Here is a 20,313-nt window from a genome sequence, read left to right as displayed (position 1 = left end):
ATGGCCCCATATGCCCCCAATTTCCACCCCAATGGACCCTAATGGCCCCAATCTCCACCCCAAAAGCCCCCAGTGCCCCCGATCTCCACCCCAATGGCCCCAAATTCCATCCCAACGGCCCCAAACGTCCCCAATCTGCCCCTCAATGGACCAGAATGGTCCCCTATGCCCCCAATCTGCACCCCAAATGCCCCCAATGGCCCCATATGCCCCCAATTTCCACCCCAATGGACCCTAATGGCCCCAATCTCCACCCCAAAAGCCCCCAGTGCCCCCGATCTCCACCCCAATGGCCCCAAATTCCATCCCAACGGCCCCAAACGTCCCCAATCTGCCCCTCAATGGACCAGAATGGTCCCCCAAAGCCCCCAATGCCCCCAATCTGCACCCCAAATGCCCCCAATGACCCCATATGCCCCCAATTTCCACCCCAATGGACCTCAATGGCCCCAAATATCCCCAGTCTTCCCCACAATGCCCCCAAACGCCCCCAATCTGCCCCTCAATGGACCAGAATGGTCCCCAAAAGCCCCATATGCCCCCAATCTGCACCCCAAAAGCCCCCAATGACCCCATATGTCCCCAATCTCCACCCCAACGGTCCCAAATATCCCAAGTCTTCCCCCCAATGGCCCCAAATGCCCCCAATCTGCCCCTCAATGAAGCAGAATGGTCCCCAAAAGCCCCATATGCCCCCAATCTGCACCCCAACGGCCCCAAATATCTCCAGTCTTCCCCCCAATGGCCCAAAATGCCTCCAATCTCCACCCCAATGGACCAGAATGGTCCCCTATGCCCCCCAATCTGCACCCCAAGAGCCCCCAATGACCCCATATGCCCCCAATTTCCACCCCAAAAGCCCCCAATGCCCCCAATCTCCACCCCAATGGTTCTGAATAGCCCCAAATTCCATCCCAACGGCCCTAAATGTCCCCAATCTGCCCCTCAATGGACCAGAATGGTCCCCTATGCCCCCAATCTGCACCCCAAATGCCCCTAATGACCCTATATGCCCCCAATCTCCACCCCAAAAGCCCCCAGTGCCCCCAATCTCCACCCCAATAGCCCCAAATTCCATCCCAACGGCCCTAAATGGCCCCAATCTGCCCCTCAATGGACCAGAATGGTCCCCAAAAGCCCCCAATCTGCATCCCAAAAGCCCCCAATGACCCCATATGTCCCCAATCTCCACCCCAACTGCCCCAAATTCCCCCCCGAGGGCTTTGCTGCCCCCACATCCCCCCCATTTAACCCCGACCGCTCACCCCCCCGCAGCAGAAATCGGGTCCCCATCCATCCAAGGGGGTTTTAGGGCTGCACCCACGGGTCCCGACCAAAGTAATGGAGATGGAATCAGCCGTTCCAGCTCCGAGTTGAGTTCCGGTGCTGACACGAACCCGGTACGAAGCCATGGCTGCTCCCACCCCCGCTTCACCTCCATTTTTACCACCGTTCTGCCAGGCCACGCCCCCCACCTTTAAGCCACGCCCCCCACCTTTAAGCCACGCCCCTCACCTATAAGCCACGCCCCCGCCGCAAGCCACGCCCGGCACCCCCAAAGCCCCACCCTCCATTCAGCCCCGCCCATTGGTGGCGAAACGCGGAAGTCCCGCCTTAAGCCCCGCCCCCTTGAGGCGTCATTGGGCAACGCATCCTGAAGCCACGCCCCCCCCGTGGCGGACAAAACCCAGAAGCCACGCCCCCTTGCGTCCCCAGTGACCTCATTGGACAACGCACCGTGAAGCCACGCCCACCGGTGGCTGACAAAACCCGGAAGCCACGCCCCCCTTGAGTCCCCAGTCACCTCATTGGACAACGCATCCTGAAGCCACGCCCACCCGTAAGGACAAAACCCGGAAGCCACGCCCCTTTGATTACCCAGTGACCTCATTGGGCAACGCATCCTGAAGCCACGCCCCCTTGGATAGCAAAGCACGGAAGCCACGCCCCCTTTCCAGACCACGCCCCCCTCCGCGAAGCTCCATCCAATGGGAAAATCGCTCCAGCCGCAAGCCCGCCCCCGTGAGGCCCCGCCCCTTCCATGAGCCGCGCCTCATTGGGCAGCGCACCGCGAAGCCACGCCCCCATTGCTGACGCAATCAGGAAGTCACCGCCCCTTCCAGCTCCGCCCAATGGGAGAAACAGCTCGCTAAGCCACTCCCACTCGAAAGCCACGCCCACAAACGCTGACATCACCGATTGGCCACGGCTCCTTTTGGCCACGGCCCCGGAAACTCCCCTCGCCGCCGCCTTTCCTCCGTTTCTCCACCGAGCCGGAAGCGGCGTGACGTCATTAAAACGCGCCGCCGCGCTGCCATAACTCGCGCACGCGCAGTGCCCTCCTTCAGCACACTTCCGTCCCCTTGAATAGCACGTCACTTCCGGCTGCGGCACTTCCGGGTGCGATGGACCCAGAGTTTGACGATGTGGTGGCTCCGGAGGACCTGATGGTGAGGCCATGAGGCCACGCCCCCCTCTCCCCCCTTGGCCACGCCCACTCGGACCGAGCTCCCACCCCCCCACCCCCCTCCCAAGACCCCCTGGGACCCCCTGAGCTCCACCCCGCTCCGAATCCCTCCGTCACAGCGGCTTAAACCCCCTCCGCCCCCCACCCCCCCCACCCCAAAAGCAGCTCCACCCGCTCCCCCCCCCCCATCGTGGCCCCGCCCACCGAATCCCCCAGGCTCCGTTTTCCAGCAGGCCCCGCCCCTACGGCCGTAAGCCACGCCCCCAACGGTTGGGCCACGCCCACCTCGCGCCGAAAGCCCCGCCCACCGCCCCCAGCACGGTTCGTCGGGGGCTCACGCCACGCCCCTTTGTGTAAGCCACGCCCCCTATCGTTAGCCACGCCCCCTGGTTTAAAGCCCCGCCCTTTGCAATAGCCACGCCCCCCGGGTTTGTGACCCCGCCCTTTACATTAGCCACGCCCCCTTGGTCTGTAGCCCCGCCCCTTTACTTTAGCCACGCCCACTGGGTTTGTAGCCCTGCCCTTGACATTAGCCACGCCCCCTTGGTCTGTCGCCCCGCCCTTTGCACTAGCCACACCCCCTTGGTTTGTAGCCCCGCCCTTTCCACTGGCCACGCCCCCTTGGTTTGTTGCCCTGTCCTTTACATTAGCCACGCCCCCTGCGTTTGTAGCCCTGCCTTTTACATTAGCCACGCCCCCCTGGTCTGTAGCCCCGCCCCTTTACATTAGCCACGCCCCCTGGGTTTGTAGCCCCACCTGTTACATTAGCCACGCCCCCTTGGTTTATAGCCCTACCCTTTACGTTAGCCACGCCCCCTTGGTTTTTAGCCCCGCCCTTTTTACTAGCCACGCCTCCTTGGTTTGTAGCCCCACCCTTTTCACTAGCCACGCCCCATTGGTTTATAGCCCCGCCCTTGTCACTAGCCACGCCTCCTTGGTTTGTAGCCCCACCCTTTTCCCTAGCCACGCCCCCTTGGTTTATAGCCCCACCCTTTACGTTAGCCACGCCCCCTTGGTCTGTAGCCCCGCCCTTTGCATTAGCCACACCCCCTCGGTTTGTAGCCCCACCTGTTACATTAGCCACGCCCCCTTGTTTTGTAGTCCCACCTCTTTGGCCACGCCCCCCCTTGGTGTTTATCCCCACAATCCCCCCCCATATCCAGTCCCCTGTACCCCACCCCCTATGGCCCACCCCCTGAAGGCCCCGCCCACTACACGAAGCCACGCCCCCAAAGCCCCACCCTCACCACGAAGCCCCGCCCCCTACCGGATCCACCCAATGCAAGAAAGCCCCGCCCACATATATCCCACCCCCCCCACTGGAAATCCCACCCCTGTTAGACCCCGCCTCCCCCGATTGGACAACACACTCCTAAGCCACGCCCCCCTGACTGGCTTGGCTCCACCCCCAGGCCTTGGAGCGGCGCTATGCGGAGGAGTGCCAGCAGGGGGCGCCGTCGCGCCGCAGCCGCTTTGAGTACGCATGGGGGCTGCTGCGCAGCAGATACAGCAGCGACGTGCAGAAGGGAGTGGCCATGTTTAGAGGTGGGCGGGGCTTAAAGGGGGCGCCGTCCAATGGCGGGGGGTGCTCTGGGGATTATGGGTGGGGCTTCAAGGGGAGGCTGCCCAATGGCAGGGGTGCTGGGGTTTGTGGGCGGGGCTTAAAGGGGACACCATCCAATGGGAGAGCTGCTCTAGGTCTCCAGTGCATCCATTGCTCCCAGTGCCCCCAGTGCTCCTGATGACCCCAGTGACCCCAATGCCCCCAATCCCCCCACTGACCCCAAACCCCCCATTGCCCCCATTGTCCCCATTGCCCCCATTGCCCCCATTGACCCCCATGTCCCATTTCATCTCATTGCCCCCACTGACCCCATTGCCCCCATTGACCCCAATCCCCCCATTGCCCCCACTCACCCCAAACCCCCCATTGCCCCCATTGACCCCATTGCTCCCACTGACCCCAAACCCCCCATTGACCCCATTGCTCCCATTGACCCCATTCACCCCAAACCCCCCATTGCCCCCATTGACCCCAATCCCCCATTGTCCCCAATGCCCCCATTGCCCTCGCTGACCCCACAGACCCCAATGCCCCCATTGACCCCATTGCCCCCAATCCCCCCATTGCCCCCATTACCCCCACTGACCCCAAACCCCCCATTGACCCCATTGCTCCCATTGACCCCATTCACCCCAAACCCCCCATTGCCCCCAATGCTCCCAATGCTCCCAATGTCCCCATTGCCCCCATTGTCCCCATAGCCCCCGCTGACCCCACAGACCCCAATGCCCCCAATGCCCCCAATTCCTCCATTACCCCCATTGCCCCCATTGCCCCCACTGACCCCACAGACCCCAATGCTCCCATTGACCCCACTCACCCCAAACCCCCCATTGCCCCCATTCACCCCATTCACCCCAAACCCCCCATTTCACCTCATTGCCCCCAATGCCCCCATTGCCCCCATTGACCCCAATCTCCCACTGACCCCAAACCCCCAATGCCCCCATTGCTCCCATTGCCCCCATTGCCCCCATTGCCCCCACTGACCCCATTGACCCCATTGCCCCCAATCCCCCCATTGACCCCAAACCCCCCATTGACCCCAATCCCTCCATTGCCCCCATTGCCCCCATTGCCCCCAATCCCCCCATTGCCCCCATTGCCCCCACTGACCCCATTGACCCCATTGCCCCCATTGCCCCCGCTGACCCCACAGACACCAATGCCCCCACTGACCCCACTCACCCCAAACCCCCCATTGACCCCATTGACCCCATTGCCCCCATTGGCCCCACTGACCCCAAACCCCCCATTGACCCCATTGCTCCCATTGACCCCATTCACCCCAAACCTCCCATTGCCCCCAATGCTCCCAATGCTCCCAATGCCCCCATTGCCCCCATTGACCCCAATCCCCTGCTGACCCCACAGACCCCAATGCCCCCATTGCCCCCATTGACCCCAATCCCCCCATTGACCCCACTCACCCCAAACCCCCCACTGACCCCACTGACCCCAAATCCCCCCCCTCTTCTGTCCCCCCCCCCAGAGCTGATGTCTGACGGAGCTCCGGACGAACAACGCGACTGCGTTTATTACCTGGCGGTGGGCAACTACCGCCTCAAGGTGAGGGGTCACGTGATCACGGGGTCACGTGGTCACGGGGTCACGTGGTCACGGGGGGGGGGGGCGGGGGTCACGTGACCGTAGAGTCACGTGATCGCCCCCCCCCCAAGGAATACGAGCAGGCCCTGCGTTTCGTCGGGGCGCTGCTGGAGGCGGAGCCGGGCAACACGCAGGGATTGAGGCTGCAGCGGCTCATCAGGGCCCGCATGCACCGCGGTGAGCCGCACACAGCGCCCCATAGCGCCCCATAGATTGCCCCATAGCGCCCCATAGATCGCCCCATAGCGCCCCATAGATGGCCCCATAGATCGCCACATAGTGTCCTATAGATGGCCCCATAGATGGCCCCATAGCGCCCCATAGATCGCCCCATGGATCGCCCCATAGCACCCCATAGATGGCCCTATAGGTAGCCCCATGGATGGCCCCATAGCGCCCCATAGATGGCCCTATAGATGGCCCCATAGATGGCCCCATAGATGGCCCCATAGCGCCCCATAGATCGCCCCATAGATGGCCCCATAGTGCCCCATAGGTGGCCCCATAGATGGCCCTATAGGTAGCCCCATAGCGACCCATAGATCGCCCCATAGATGGCCCCATAACGCCCCGTAGATCGCCCCATGGATCGCCCCATAGATCGCCCCATAGCGCCCCATAGATGGCCCCATAGATGGCCCCATAGCGCCCCATAGATGGCCCTATAGGTAGCCCCATAGATCGCCCCATAGTTGGCCCTATAGATGGCCCCATAGATGGCCCCATGGATCGCCCCATAGCGCCCCATAGATCACCCCTTAGATGGCCCCATAGATCGCCCCATAGATGGCCCCATAGATGGCCCCATAGATGGCCCCATAGATGGGCCCATGGATCGCCCCATAGATGGCCCCATAGGTGGCCCCATAGCGCTCCATAGTGCCCCATAGATGGCCCCATGAATCGCCCCATAGTATCCTATAGGTGGCCCCATAGATCGCCACATAGCGCCCCATAGATGGTCCCATACCGCCCCATAGATGGCCCCATAGATGGCCCCATAGATCGCCCCATAGATGGCCCCGTAGATGGCCCTATAGATGGCCCCATAGCACCCCATAGATGGCCCTATAGGTAGCCCCATAGATCGCCCCATAGATGGCCCCGTAGATGGCCCTATAGATGGCCCCATAGCACCCCATAGATGGCCCTATAGGTAGCCCCATAGATCGCCCCATAGATGGCCCCATAGATGGCCCCATAGGTGGCCCTATGGATCGCCCCATAGTGTCCTATAGATGGCCCCATAGGTCGCCCCATAGCGCCCCATAGATGGCCCTATAGATGGCCCCATAGCGCCCCATAGATGGCCCCATGGATTGCCCCATAGTGTCCTATAGATGGCCCCATGGATCGCCCCATAGTGTCCTATAGATCGCCCCATAGATGGCCCCATAGATGGTCCCATGGATCGCCCCATAGATGGCCCCATGGATGGCCCTATAGATGGCCCCATAGCGCCCCATAGATGGCCCTATAGGTAGCCCCATAGATCGCCCCATAGATGGCCCCGTAGATGGCCCCATGGATCGCCCCATAGATGGCCCGATAGCGCCCCATAGATGGCCCCATAGATCGCCCTATGGATCACCCCATAGTGTCCTATAGATGGCCCCATAGATGGCCCCATAGATCGCCCCACACATTGCCCCATAGCGCCCCATAGATCGCCCCATAGCGCCCTATGGATGGCCCCATAGATGGCCCCATAGCGCCCCGTAGATCGCCCCATAGATCGCCCCATAGCGCCCCATAGATTGCCCCATAGCGCCCCATAGATGGCCCCATGGATCGTCCCATAGTGTCCTATAGATGGCCCCATAGATGGCCCCATAGCGCCCCATAGATGGCCCCATGGATCGCCCCATAGATGGCCCCATAGATCGCCCCATAGATGGCCCCATGGATCGCCCCATAGTGTCCTATAGGTCGCCCCATAGATCATCCTGTAGTGCCCCATAGATGGCCCCATAGTGCCCCATAGATGGCCCCATAGATCGCCCCATAGCGCCCCATAGATGGCCCCATGGATCGCCCCATAGATGGCCCCATAGATGGCCCTATAGGTAGCCCCATAGATGGCCCCATAGTGCCCCATAGATGGCCCCATAGATCGCCCCATAGCGCCCCATAGATGGCCCCATGGATCGCCCCATAGATGGCCCCATAGATTGCCCCACACATTGCCCCATAGCGCCCCATAGATCGCCCCATAGCGCCCTATGGATGGCCCCATAGATGGCCCCATAGCGCCCCGTAGATCGCCCCATAGATCGCCCCATAGATTGCCCCATAGCGCCCCATAGATGGCCCCATGGATCGCCCCATAGTGTCCTATAGGTCGCCCCATAGATCATCCTGTAGTGCCCCATAGATGGCCCCATAGTGCCCCATAGATGGCCCCATAGATCGCCCCATAGCGCCCCATAGATGGCCCCATGGATCGCCCCATAGATGGCCCCATAGATGGCCCCATAGCACCCCATAGATGGCCCTATAGGTAGCCCCATAGATCGCCCCATAGATGGCCCCATAGATGGCCCCATAGGTGGCCCTATGTATCGCCCCATAGTGTCCTATAGATGGCCCCATAGGTCGCCCCATAGCGCCCCATAGATGGCCCTATAGATGGCCCCATAGCGCCCCATAGATGGCCCCATGGATTGCCCCATAGTGTCCTATAGATGGCCCCATGGATCGTCCCATAGTGTCCTATAGATCGCCCCATAGATGGCCCCATAGATGGCCCCATAGCGCCCCATAGATGGCCCCATGGATGGCCCTATAGATGGCCCCATAGCGCCCCATAGATGGCCCTATAGGTAGCCCCATAGATCGCCCCATAGATGGCCCCGTAGATGGCCCCATGGATCGCCCCATAGATGGCCCCATAGCGCCCCATAGATGGCCCCATAGATCGCCCTATGGATCACCCCATAGTGTCCTATAGATGGCCCCATAGATGGCCCCATAGATCGCCCCACACATTGCCCCATAGCGCCCCATAGATCGCCCCATAGCGCCCTATGGATGGCCCCATAGATGGCCCCATAGCGCCCCGTAGATCGCCCCATAGATCGCCCCATAGCGCCCCATAGATTGCCCCATAGCGCCCCATAGATGGCCCCATGGATCGTCCCATAGTGTCCTATAGATGGCCCCATAGATGGCCCCATAGCGCCCCATAGATGGCCCCATGGATCGCCCCATAGATGGCCCCATAGATCGCCCCATAGATGGCCCCATGGATCGCCCCATAGTGTCCTATAGGTCGCCCCATAGATCATCCTGTAGTGCCCCATAGATGGCCCCATAGTGCCCCATAGATGGCCCCATAGATCGCCCCATAGCGCCCCATAGATGGCCCCATGGATCGCCCCATAGATGGCCCCATAGATGGCCCTATAGGTAGCCCCATAGATGGCCCCATAGTGCCCCATAGATGGCCCCATAGATCGCCCCATAGCGCCCCATAGATGGCCCCATGGATCGCCCCATAGATGGCCCCATAGATGGCCCCATAGCACCCCATAGATGGCCCTATAGGTAGCCCCATAGATCGCCCCATAGATGGCCCCATAGATGGCCCCATAGGTGGCCCTATGTATCGCCCCATAGTGTCCTATAGATGGCCCCATAGGTCGCCCCATAGCGCCCCATAGATGGCCCTATAGATGGCCCCATAGCGCCCCATAGATGGCCCCATGGATTGCCCCATAGTGTCCTATAGATGGCCCCATGGATCGTCCCATAGTGTCCTATAGATCGCCCCATAGATGGCCCCATAGATGGCCCCATAGCGCCCCATAGATGGCCCCATGGATGGCCCTATAGATGGCCCCATAGCGCCCCATAGATGGCCCTATAGGTAGCCCCATAGATCGCCCCATAGATGGCCCCGTAGATGGCCCCATGGATCGCCCCATAGATGGCCCCATAGCGCCCCATAGATGGCCCCATAGATCGCCCTATGGATCACCCCATAGTGTCCTATAGATGGCCCCATAGATGGCCCCATAGATCGCCCCACACATTGCCCCATAGCGCCCCATAGATCGCCCCATAGCGCCCTATGGATGGCCCCATAGATGGCCCCATAGCGCCCCGTAGATCGCCCCATAGATCGCCCCATAGATTGCCCCATAGCGCCCCATAGATTGCCCCATAGCGCCCCATAGATGGCCCCATGGATCGCCCCATAGTGTCCTATAGGTCGCCCCATAGATCATCCTGTAGTGCCCCATAGATGACCCCATAGATCGCCCCATAGCGCCCCATAGATGGCCCCATAGTGCCCCATAGATGGACCCATGGATCGCCCCATAGATGGCCCCATAGATGGCCCCATAGCGCCCCATTGCACCCCATAGCGCCCCATAACACCCCATAGCGCCCCATATCGCCCCATAGCACCCCATAGCGCCCCATAGCGCCCCATGGCGCCCTGGGGACGCTGTTGTGTCCCCTGTGCTCTGTGTGACCGCTGTGTGTCCCCTGTGTCCCCTTTGTCACTGTGTCCCCATTGTCCCCAATGTCCCCATTTCCTCCATTGACCCCATTGTCCCCATTGTCCCCAATGTCCCTTCTGACCCCAATGTCCCCAATGTCCCCATTGTCCCCAATGTCCCTTCTGACCCCAATGTCCCCATTGACCCCAATGTCCCCAATGTCCCCAATGTCCCCATTGACTCCATTTCCTCCATTGACCCCGCTGACCCCAATGCCCCCATCTCCCCCATTGACCCCAATCCCCCCATTGACCCCATTGACCCCAATGTCCCCATTGCCCCTAATGACCCCATTGACCCCATTTCCCCCATTGACCCCATTGTCCCCATTGTCCCCAATGTCCCTTCTGACCCCAATGTCCCCAATGTCCCCATTGACCCAATTGTCCCCATTGACCCCAATGTCCTCATTCATCCCAATGTCCCCATTGACCCCATTGACCCCATTGTCCCCATTGACCCCATTGTCCCCAATGTCCCTTCTGACCCCAATGTCCCCATTGACCCCAATGTCCCCAATGTCCCCATTGACTCCATTTCCTCCATTGACCCCGCTGACCCCAATGCCCCCATCTCCCCCATTGACCCCATTTCCCCCATTTTCCCCATTGACCCCAATGCCCCCAATGACCCCATTTTCCCCATTGACCCCATTGACCCCAATGTCCCCAATGTCCCCATTTCCCCCATTGTCCCCATTGACCCCAATGTCCTCATTCATCCCAATGTCCCCACTGACCCCGATGTCCCCATTGCCCCCATTGACCCCATTGTCCCCAATGCCCCCATTGACCCCATTGCCCCTAATGACCCCAATGCCCCCATTGACCCCATTTCCCCCATTGACCCCGCTGACACCGCTGACCCCATTAACCCCAATGTCCCCAATGCCCCCATTTCTCCCAATGCCCCCATTGACCCCGATGTCCCCATTGACCCCATTGCCCCCATTGCCCCCATTGACCCCGAAACCCCCCATTGACCCCAATGTCCCCATTGCCCCCATTCACCCCAATGTCCCCAACATCCCCAATATCCCAATGTCCCCATTTCCCCCAATGTCCCCATTGACCGCAATGCCCCCAATGCCTCCATTGACCCCATTTCCCCCATTGCCCCCAATGTCCCCATTGACCCCATTGACCCCACTGACCCCAATGTCCTCATTCATCCCAATGTCCCCATTGACCCCGATGTCCCCATTGACCCCATTTCCCTCATTGACCCCATTTCCCCCATTGTCCCCATTGACCCCAATGTCCTCATTCATCCCAATGTCCCCGATGTCCCCATTAACCCCAATGCCCCCATTAACCCAATTGTCCCCATTGTCCCCATTGACCGCATTTCCCCCATTGACCCCAATGACCCCAATGTCCCCAACATCCCCAATATCCCAATTAACCCCAATGTACCCAATGTCCCCAATGTCCCCATTGACCCCATTGTCCCCTTTGTCCCCATTGACCCCATTGCCCCCAATGACCCCATTGTCCCCATTGATCCCAATGTCCCCAATGTCCTCATTGACCCCATTGCCCCCATTGACCCCAATGTCCCGAATGTCCCCAATGCCCCCATTAACCCCAATGCCCCCATTGACCCCATTGACCCCGCTGACCCCAAATGTCCCCCAAACGTCCCCTGTGTCCCCCCAGACGGGATGCTGGGAGCCGCCATAGTTGGGGGGGTGGCTTTGGGGGTGGCCGGCCTGGCGGGGCTTTTGGGATTTGCCATCTCTCGTGCCCGTCACTGATGTCACCACGTCCCCAACGTGTCCCCAACGTGTCCCCAATGTGTCCCCATCACGACCCCAACCCGTCCCCATTGTCCCCAAAGTCCCCAATGTCCCCAAAGTCCCCAACCCGTTGTCCCCATTGCCCCCAACCCACATCCCCAGTGTCCCAAATGTCCCCAATGTCCCCAACTCCCCGTTGTCCCCAACACCCCAATGTCCCCATCCCATCTCCAATGTCCCAAACACCCCATTGTCCCCAACGTCCCCAATGTCCCCAACCCATCTCCAATGTCCCCAACAGCCCGTCGTCCCCAATGTCCCCAATGTCCCCAACCCTCCCCATGTCCCCAAAACCCCATTGTCTCCAATGTCCCCAATGTCCCCAACACCCCATTGTCCCCAACGTCCCCAACCCGTCCCCAACACTTCAGTGGCCCCAACGTCTTCAGTGTCCCACGTCCCCAATGTCCCCAATGTCCCCAAAGTCCCCAATGTCCCCAACCCGTTGTCCCCAGTGTCCCCAACCCATATCCCCAGTGTCCCAAATGTCCCCAATGTCCCCGACAGCCCGTCGTCCCCAATGTCCCCAATGTCCCCAACCCTCCCAATGTCCCCAAAACCCCATTGAACCCAATGTCCCCAATGTCCCCAGCACCCCATTGTCCCCAATGTCCCCAACCCTCCCCCATGTCCCCAACATCCCATTGTCCCCAACGTCCCCAACCCATCCCCAGTGTCCCCAAAACCCCATTGTCCCCAATGTCCACAATGCCTCCCCTGTGTCCCCAAGACCCCAATGTCCCCAATGTCCCCAACACCCCATTGTCCCCAATGTCCCCAATGTCCCCAGTGTCCCCAACACCCCATTGTCCCCAATGTCCCCAATCCATCCCCAATGTCCCCAACACCCCATTGTCCCCAGTGTCCCCAATGTCCCCAACCCTCCCCCATGTCCCCAACACCCCATTGTCCCCAAAGTCCCCAACCCATTTCCAATGTCCCCAACACCCCATTGTCCCCAATGTCCCCAATGTCCCCAACCCTCCCCTCCCCATGTCCCCAACACCCCATTGTCCCCAAAGTCCCCAACCCATCCCCAATGTCCCCAAAACCCCATTGTCCCCAATGTCCCCAATGTCCCCAACCCTCCCCATGTCCCCAATGTCCCCAACACCCCATTGTCCCCAATGTCCCCAACCCTCCCCTTGTCCCCAATGTCCCCAACACCCCATTGTCCCCAACGTCCCCAACCCATCCCCAATGTCCCCAACACCCCATCGTCCCCATTGTCCCCAATGTCCCCAACCCTCCCCATGTCCCCAATGTCCCCAACACCCCATTGTCCCCAAAGTCCCCAACCCATCCCCAATGTCCCCAAAACCCCATTGTCCCCAATGTCCCCAATGTCCCCAACCCTCCCCATGTCCCCAATGTCCCCAACACCCCATTGTCCCCAGTGTCCCCAATGTCCCCAAACCTCCCCTGTGTCCCCAACACCCCATTGTCCCCAATGTCCCCAACCCATCCCCAATGTCTCCAACACCCCATTGTCCCCAGTGTCCCCAATGTCCCCAACCCTCCCCATGTCCCCAATGTCCCCAACACCCCATTGTCCCCAATGTCCCCAATGTCCCCAACCCTCCCCATGTCCCCAATGTCCCCAACACCCCATTGTCCCCAATGTCCCCAATGTCCCCAACCCTCCCCATGTCCCCAATGTCCCCAACACCCCATTGTCCCCAGTGTCCCCAATGTCCCCAAACCTCCCCTGTGTCCCCAACACCCCATTGTCCCCAATGTCCCCAACCCTCCAATGTCCCCAACCCATCTCCAGTGTCCCCAACCCTCCCCAATGTCCCCATTGTCCCCGATGTCCCCACGTCCCCCCTCCCACGTGTCCCCATGTCCCTGTCCACCCCAACCCCTGGCTGACAACGCGGTGACACGATGGTGACAACACGGTGACAACTCCGGGACACGGCGGTGACACCGGGATGCGGTGAGAAGAGGAGGTGACAAGTTGGGGACAACGTGGAGGTGTGATGGTGGCAACGCGGTGACGCCAGGAGAGCGTGGGGACAAGTTGGGGACTGATTTGAGACAAGATGGCGGCAACGTGGTGACAAGATGGGGACAACTTGGTGACAAGATGGGGACAGTTTTGAGATGAGATGGTGACAAGATGGCGGCAACGTGGTGACAAGTTGGGGACAATTTTGAGACAAGATGGCGGCAACATGGTGACAAGATGGGATGATGTGGTGACAAGTTGGGGACAACGTGGTGACACGATGGTGACAAGTTGGGGACAACGTTGAGACAAGATGGCGGCAACGTGGTGACAAGTTGGGGACAACGTGGTGACAAATTGGGGGCAACTTTGAGACAAGATGGCGGCAAGATGGTGACAATGTGGTGACAACATGGTGACAAATTGGGGACAAAGTGGTGACAAATTGGGGACAGCTTGGAGACAAGATGGCGGTAACACGGTGACAAGATGGGGACAAGTTGGGGACAGAGTGGTGACAAGTTGGGGACAACCTTGAGACAAGATGGTGGCAGCATGGTGGCAAGATGGGGACAATGTGGTGACAAGTTGGGGACAAATGGATGGCAAGATGGGGACAATGTGGTGGCAACACGGTGACAAGTTGGGGACAGTTTTGAGACAAGATGGGGACAACATGGTGGCAAGTTGGGGACAACTTTGAGATAAGATGGGGACAAGTTGGGGACAACATGGTGACAAACTGGGGACAAATTGGAGACAAGATGGCGGTAACACGGTGACAAGATGGGGACAGAGTGGTGACAAGTTGGGGACAGAGTGGTGACAGTTTGGGGACAACGTGGTGACAAGACGGTGGCAATGTGGTGACAACTTGGTGACACGATGGTGACAAGTTGGGGACAACTTTGAGACAAGATGGGGGCAGCATGGTGGCAAGATGGGGACAATGTTGTGACAACACGGTGACAAGTTGGGGACAAAGGTGACAAGTTGGGGACAGTTTTGCGACAAGATGGGGACAACATGGTGACAATTGGGGACACGATGGTGACAAATTGGGGAAAACTTGGAGACAAGATGGCGGTAACACGGTGACAAGATGGGGACAAGTTGGGGACAGAGTGGTGACAAGTTGGGGACGACGTGGTGACACGATGGTGACAATGTGGTGACAACGTGGTGACAAGTTGGGGACAGTTCTGAGACAAGATGGAGACAAGATGGGGACAACATGGTGACAAGTTGGGGAGAGAGTGGTGACAACCTGGTGACACGATGGGGACAAGTTGGGGACAACTTTGAGGCAAGATGGTGGCAGCATGGTGACAAGTTGGGGACAATGTCGTGACAACATGGTGACAAGTTGGGGACAGTTCTGAGACAAGATGGTGACAAATTGGGGACAACTTTGAGACAAGATGGTGGCAACACGGTGACAAGATGGGGACAAGTTGGGGACAGAGTGGTGACAATTTGGGGACAATGTGGTGGCAACATGGTGACAGGATGGTGACAAGTTGGGGACAACTTTGAGACAAGATGGTGGCAGCATGGGGACAATGTGGTGCCAACATGGTGACAAGCTGGGGACACGATGGTGACAAGTTGGGCACAAGATGGGGACAACATGGTGACAAGTTGGTGACAAGTTGGGGACAACTTTGAGACAAGATGGTGACAATGTCGTGACAACACGGTGACAAGTTGGGGACAGTTTTGAGACGAGGTGGCGACACGATGGTGACATGATGGTGACAAGTTGGTGACAAGGTGGGGACAGTGTGCCGACGTGACGACGGCAGCGGGGTGGCGAGTTGGGGACAATGTCGTGACATGATGGTGGCGGCGTGGTGACAAGTTGGTGACAGTGTGACACCGTGACGGTGACGACGTGGTGACAGTGTGACAATGTGACAGTGACAATGTGGTGGCACTATGGTGACAATGTCACGACACAGTGGTGACAACATGGTGACAAGGTGGTGGCACTGCGGTGGCAATGTCACGACATGCTGGTGACAGTGTCACGACAGGATGGTGGCACAGCAGTGACACTGTGGGGACAAAAGCAGTGACAGCATGGTGACAGATTGGTGACAAGGTGGTGGCAGTGTCACGACATGCTGGTGACAACATGGCGACACGATGGTGGCAGTGTCACGACATGATGGTGACCAGCGTCACGACACGAGGGTGGCAGTGTCACAACATGATGGCGGCAGTGTCACGACAGGATGGTGGCACTGCGGTGACACTGCGGTGACAAAAGCAGCGACAGCATAGTGACAGCGTGATGACACGATGGTGACAGTGTCACGACATGATGGTGACAGTGTCACGACAAAGATGGTGGCACTGCGGTGACACTGTGGGCACAAAAGCAGCGACAGCATGGTGACAGATTGGTGACAAGGTGGTGGCAGTGTCACGACCTGATGGTGACAGCAAGGTGACGAGATGGTGACACTGCTGGCAGCGCAGTGACAACTTGGTGACAAGATGGTGACAATGTCATGACATGCTGCTGACAGCATGGCGACACAATGGTGGCAGTGTCACGACATGATGGTGACAGCGTGGTGTCAAGATGGTGACAATGTCACGACATGATGGTGGCACTGCGGGGACAAAAGCAGTGACAGCATGGTGACAGTGTGGTGACAAGGTGGTTACAATTGTCACGACATGCTGGTGGCACTGCGGTGACACTGCGGGGACAAAAGCAGCGACAGCCTGGTGACGGCGTGCCGACACGATGGTGGCAGTGTCACGACATGATGGTGGCAGCGTCACGACATGCTGGTGACAGCATAGCGACACTATGGCGGCAATGTCACGACACGGTGGTGGCACTGCGGTGAATCAGTGGGGACAAAAGCAGCGACAGCCTGGTGACATGATGGTGACAATTGTCATGACATGATGGCGGCAGTGTCACGACATGATGGCGACAACATGGTGACGAGATGGTGACACTGGTGACAACGCAGTGACAGCGTGGTGTCAAGATGGTGGCAATGTCACGACATGCGGGTGGCACTGCGGTGACACTGTGGGCACAGAAGCAGCAACAGCGTAGTGACAGTGTGGTGATGATGTCACGACACGATGGTGACAGTGTCACGACATGATGGTGGCAGCGTCACGACATGCTGGTGACAGCATAGCGACACTATGGCGGCAGTGTCACGACATGCTGGTGGCACTGCGGGCACAAAAGCAGCGACAGCCTGGTGACAGCGTGCCGACACGATGCAGACGATGTCACGACACGACGGTGGCACTGTCACGACAAAACGGTGCCAAATGTCGTCCCCCCCCCCCCCCCATTTTGCAGTGCCTTTGGGGACACCTCTGTCCCCCCCCCCCCCCCCCCGGCCCTAATAAAGCCATCGGGGTCCCAGGGTTTTGTCCCCTCCCTTGGGGACACCGTGGGGACATTGGGACAATGGGGGGGAGGGGACACGGGGGGGGGGTGGCAGCTGTGGGGTCCCTTTATTGTCCCCACCGGGGTCCCAAGGTTTTCTCCCCTCCCTTGGGGACACCTTGGGGACATTGGGACAGTGGGGGTGGGGGGGGACACGGTTTTGTCCCTTCCCTTGGGGACACCGTGGGGACATTGGGACAATGGGGGGGGGGGACACGGGGGGGGGTTTGGGGACACGGGGGACATTGGGACAATGGGGGAGGGGGACACGGGGGGGGGTTTGGGGACACGGGGGGGGGGGGGTGGCAGCTGTGGGGTCCCTTTATTGTCCCCATCGGGGTCGCAGGGTTTTGTCCCCCTCCCTTGGGGACACCGTGGGGACAATGGGGGGGTTGGGGACACGGGGGGGGGGGTGGCAGCTGTGGGGTCCCTTCATTGTCCCCACTGATGTCCCAAGGTTTTGTCCCCTCCCTTGGGGACACCGTGGGGACACCGTGGGGACAATGGGGGTGGGGGACACGGGGGGGGGTTTGAGGACATGGGGGGGGGGGGGTGGCAGCTGTGGCGTCCCTTTATTGTCCCCATCGGGGTCCCAAGGTTTTGTCCCCTCCCCTTGGGGACACCGTGGGGACAATGGGGGGGGGGGACACGGGGGGGGGTTTGGGGACATGGGGGGGGGGGTGGCAGCTGTGGGGTCCCTTTATTGTCCCCACTGGGGTCGCAGGGTTTTGTCCCCTCCCCTTGGGGACACTGTGGGGACAATGGGGGGGGGGGGGGGGAGGACAATGGGGGGGGTGGCAGCTGTGGGGTCCCTTTATTGTCCCCATCGGGGTCCCAAGGTTTTGTCCCCTTCCCTTGGGGACACCGTGGGGACATTGGGGGGTGGGGGGGGGTGGCAGCTGTGGGGTCCCTTTATTGTCCCCGCTGTCCCATCGTTTGTCCCCGTCAACAGGAAGGGGGGGGGGGGGCAGGAAGGGAGGAGCGGCCCTACAGGATGATGGGGGGGGGGGAGGGGGAAATGCGTGTGTGGGGTGGGGGGGGGGGTGGGGGGGGAACCCATAAAGGGTATTGTCGTCCCACGGACGCTGCTGGCACCCCATAGAGGCATTGTCACCCTATAGAACCTATTGCGGCCCTATAGAACCTACTGCAGCCCCATAGAACCTATTGTGGCCCTATAGAGCCATTGTCACCCTATAGAACCCATTGCGGCCCTATAGAACCTACTGCAGCCCCATAGAACCTATTGTGGCCTTATAGAGCCATCGTCACCCCATAGAACCTATTGCGGCCCTATAGAACCTACTGCAGCCCCATAGAACCTATTGTGGCCCTATAGAGCCGTTGTCACCCCATAGAACCTATTGCGGCCCTATAGAGCCTATAGTGGCCCCATAGAACCTATTGCGGCCCCATAGAACCTATTGCGGCCCTATAAAGTCATTGTCACCCCATAGAACCTATTGTTACCCCATAGAACCCATTGCCACTCCATAGAATCTATTGCGGCCCTATAGAGCCATCGTCACCCCATAGAACTTATTGCGGCCCTATAGAACCTACTGCAGCCCCATAGAACCTATTGTGGCCCTATAGAGCCATCGCCACCCCATAGAACCTATTGCGGCCCTATAGTGCCGTCGTCACCCCATAGAACCTATTGCGGCCCCATAGAACCTATTGCGGCCCCATAGAACCTATTGTGGCCCTATAGTGCCGTTGTCACCCCATAGAACCTATTGCGGCCCTATAGAACTGACTGCAGCCCCATAGAACCTATTGCAGCCCTATAGAGCCATTGTCACCCCATAGAACCTATTGCAGCCCCATAGAGCCGTTGTCACCCCATAGAACCTATTGCGGCCCTATAGAACCTACTGCAGCCCCATAGAACCTATTGCGGCCCTATAGAGCCATTGTCACCCTATAGAACCGATTGCGGCCCCATAGAACCCGTTGTTACCCCATAGAGCCATTGCCACCCCATAGAACCTATTGCGGCCCTATAGAGCCTATAGTGGCCCCGTAGAACCTATTGTGGCCCTATAGAACCTATTGCGGCCCCATAGAACCTATTGCAGCCCCATAGAGCCATTGTTACCCCATAGAAACTATTTGCGGCCCTATAGAGCCATTGTCACCCCATAGAACCGATTGCGGCCCCATAGAACCTATTGCGGCCCCATAGAACCTATTGCGGCCCTATATAGCCACTGTCACCCCATAGAACCTATTGCGGCCCCATAGAACCTATTGTCACCCTATACAGCCATTGTCACCCCATAGTGGTCACTGTCACCCCATAGTACCCGTTGTCACCCTATAGAGCCATCGTCACCCTAAGATCCCACTATCACCTCACAGACCCCACTGTCACCTCACAGACCCCACTGTCACCCCATAGACCCCACTGTCACCCTATAGACCCCATTGTCACCCTATAGACCCCACTGTCACCCCATAGACCTCACTGTCACCCCATAGACCCCATTGTCACCCCACAGACCCCACTGTCACCCCACAAACCCCATTGTCAACCCACAGACCCGACTGTCACCCCACAGACCACACTATCGCCCCATAGACCCCATTGTCACCCCATAGACCCCATTGTCACCCCACAAACCCCATTGTCACCCTATAGACCCCACTGTCACCCCACAGACCCCACTGTCACCCCATAATGGTTATTGTCACCCCACAGACCCCACTGTCACCCCATAGACCCCACTGTCACCCCACAGACCCCACTTTCATCCTATAGACCCCACTGTCACCCCACAGACCCCATTGTCACCCTACAGACCCCACTTTCACCCTATAGACCCCACTGTCACCTCACAGACCCCACTGTCACCCCATAGACCCCACTGTCACCCACAGACCGCACCGTCACCCCATAGACCCCATTGTCACCCTATAGACCCCCTTGTCACCCTATAGACTCCTCTGTCACCCCATAGACCCCACTGTCACCCTATAGACTC

At 59.2% G+C, this 20,313-nt stretch overlaps 2 protein-coding genes and 1 long non-coding RNA gene across 4 annotated transcripts in view; 1 reads left to right on the top strand and 2 right to left on the bottom strand.

Annotated features, from left to right (window-relative positions):
- Positions 1-1,784, bottom strand: part of LOC149913582 (polyunsaturated fatty acid lipoxygenase ALOX15B-like) — a 41,067-nt gene extending 39,283 nt beyond the window's left edge. For both annotated transcript variants that reach the window (XM_090129493.1, XM_090129494.1), the window contains exon 1: positions 1,266-1,784. In XM_090129493.1, coding sequence (XP_089985619.1) covers positions 1,266-1,412 — 147 coding nt within the window. In that variant the 5' untranslated portion in view covers positions 1,413-1,784. The remainder of the gene's footprint in view (positions 1-1,265) is intronic.
- Positions 1,785-2,324: 540 nt separating this feature from the next.
- FIS1 (fission, mitochondrial 1) lies at positions 2,325-16,761 on the top strand. Its single transcript, XM_090129519.1, has 5 exons — positions 2,325-2,450; positions 3,880-4,012; positions 5,524-5,600; positions 5,711-5,816; positions 11,806-16,761. Exons 1-5 carry the CDS (start codon positions 2,406-2,408, stop codon positions 11,901-11,903), a joined length of 459 nt encoding a protein of 152 aa, XP_089985645.1. The 5' UTR covers positions 2,325-2,405; the 3' UTR covers positions 11,904-16,761.
- A 1,611-nt stretch (positions 16,762-18,372) lies between these two features.
- Positions 18,373-20,045, bottom strand: LOC149913580 (uncharacterized). The gene is made up of 3 exons (XR_016461094.1): positions 20,004-20,045; positions 18,649-19,703; positions 18,373-18,608 (listed from the first exon to the last, which is right to left on the bottom strand). It is a non-coding gene; the product is annotated as an uncharacterized LOC149913580 (long non-coding RNA).
- Between the last annotated feature and the right edge of the window lie 268 nt (positions 20,046-20,313).

The sequence above is a fragment of the Phasianus colchicus genome, chromosome 36, assembly GCF_987193195.1.
Source record: "Phasianus colchicus chromosome 36, bPhaCol1.hap1.1, whole genome shotgun sequence".
NCBI classification, from domain to species: domain Eukaryota; kingdom Metazoa; phylum Chordata; class Aves; order Galliformes; family Phasianidae; genus Phasianus; species Phasianus colchicus.
This window is presented reverse-complemented; position numbering and strand designations above follow the sequence as displayed.

Bases quoted from the DNA above. Each gene is read 5' to 3' on its own strand.
- FIS1 (XM_090129519.1), top strand. From the start codon at position 2,406: ATGGACCCAGAGTTTGACGATGTGGTGGCTCCGGAGGACCTGATG. The intron at 2,451-3,879 runs GTGAGGCCATGA...CTCCACCCCCAG, and splicing joins TGGCTCCGGAGGACCTGATG to GCCTTGGAGCGGCGCTATGC. The intron at 5,601-5,710 runs GTGAGGGGTCAC...CCCCCCCCCAAG, and splicing joins TGGGCAACTACCGCCTCAAG to GAATACGAGCAGGCCCTGCG.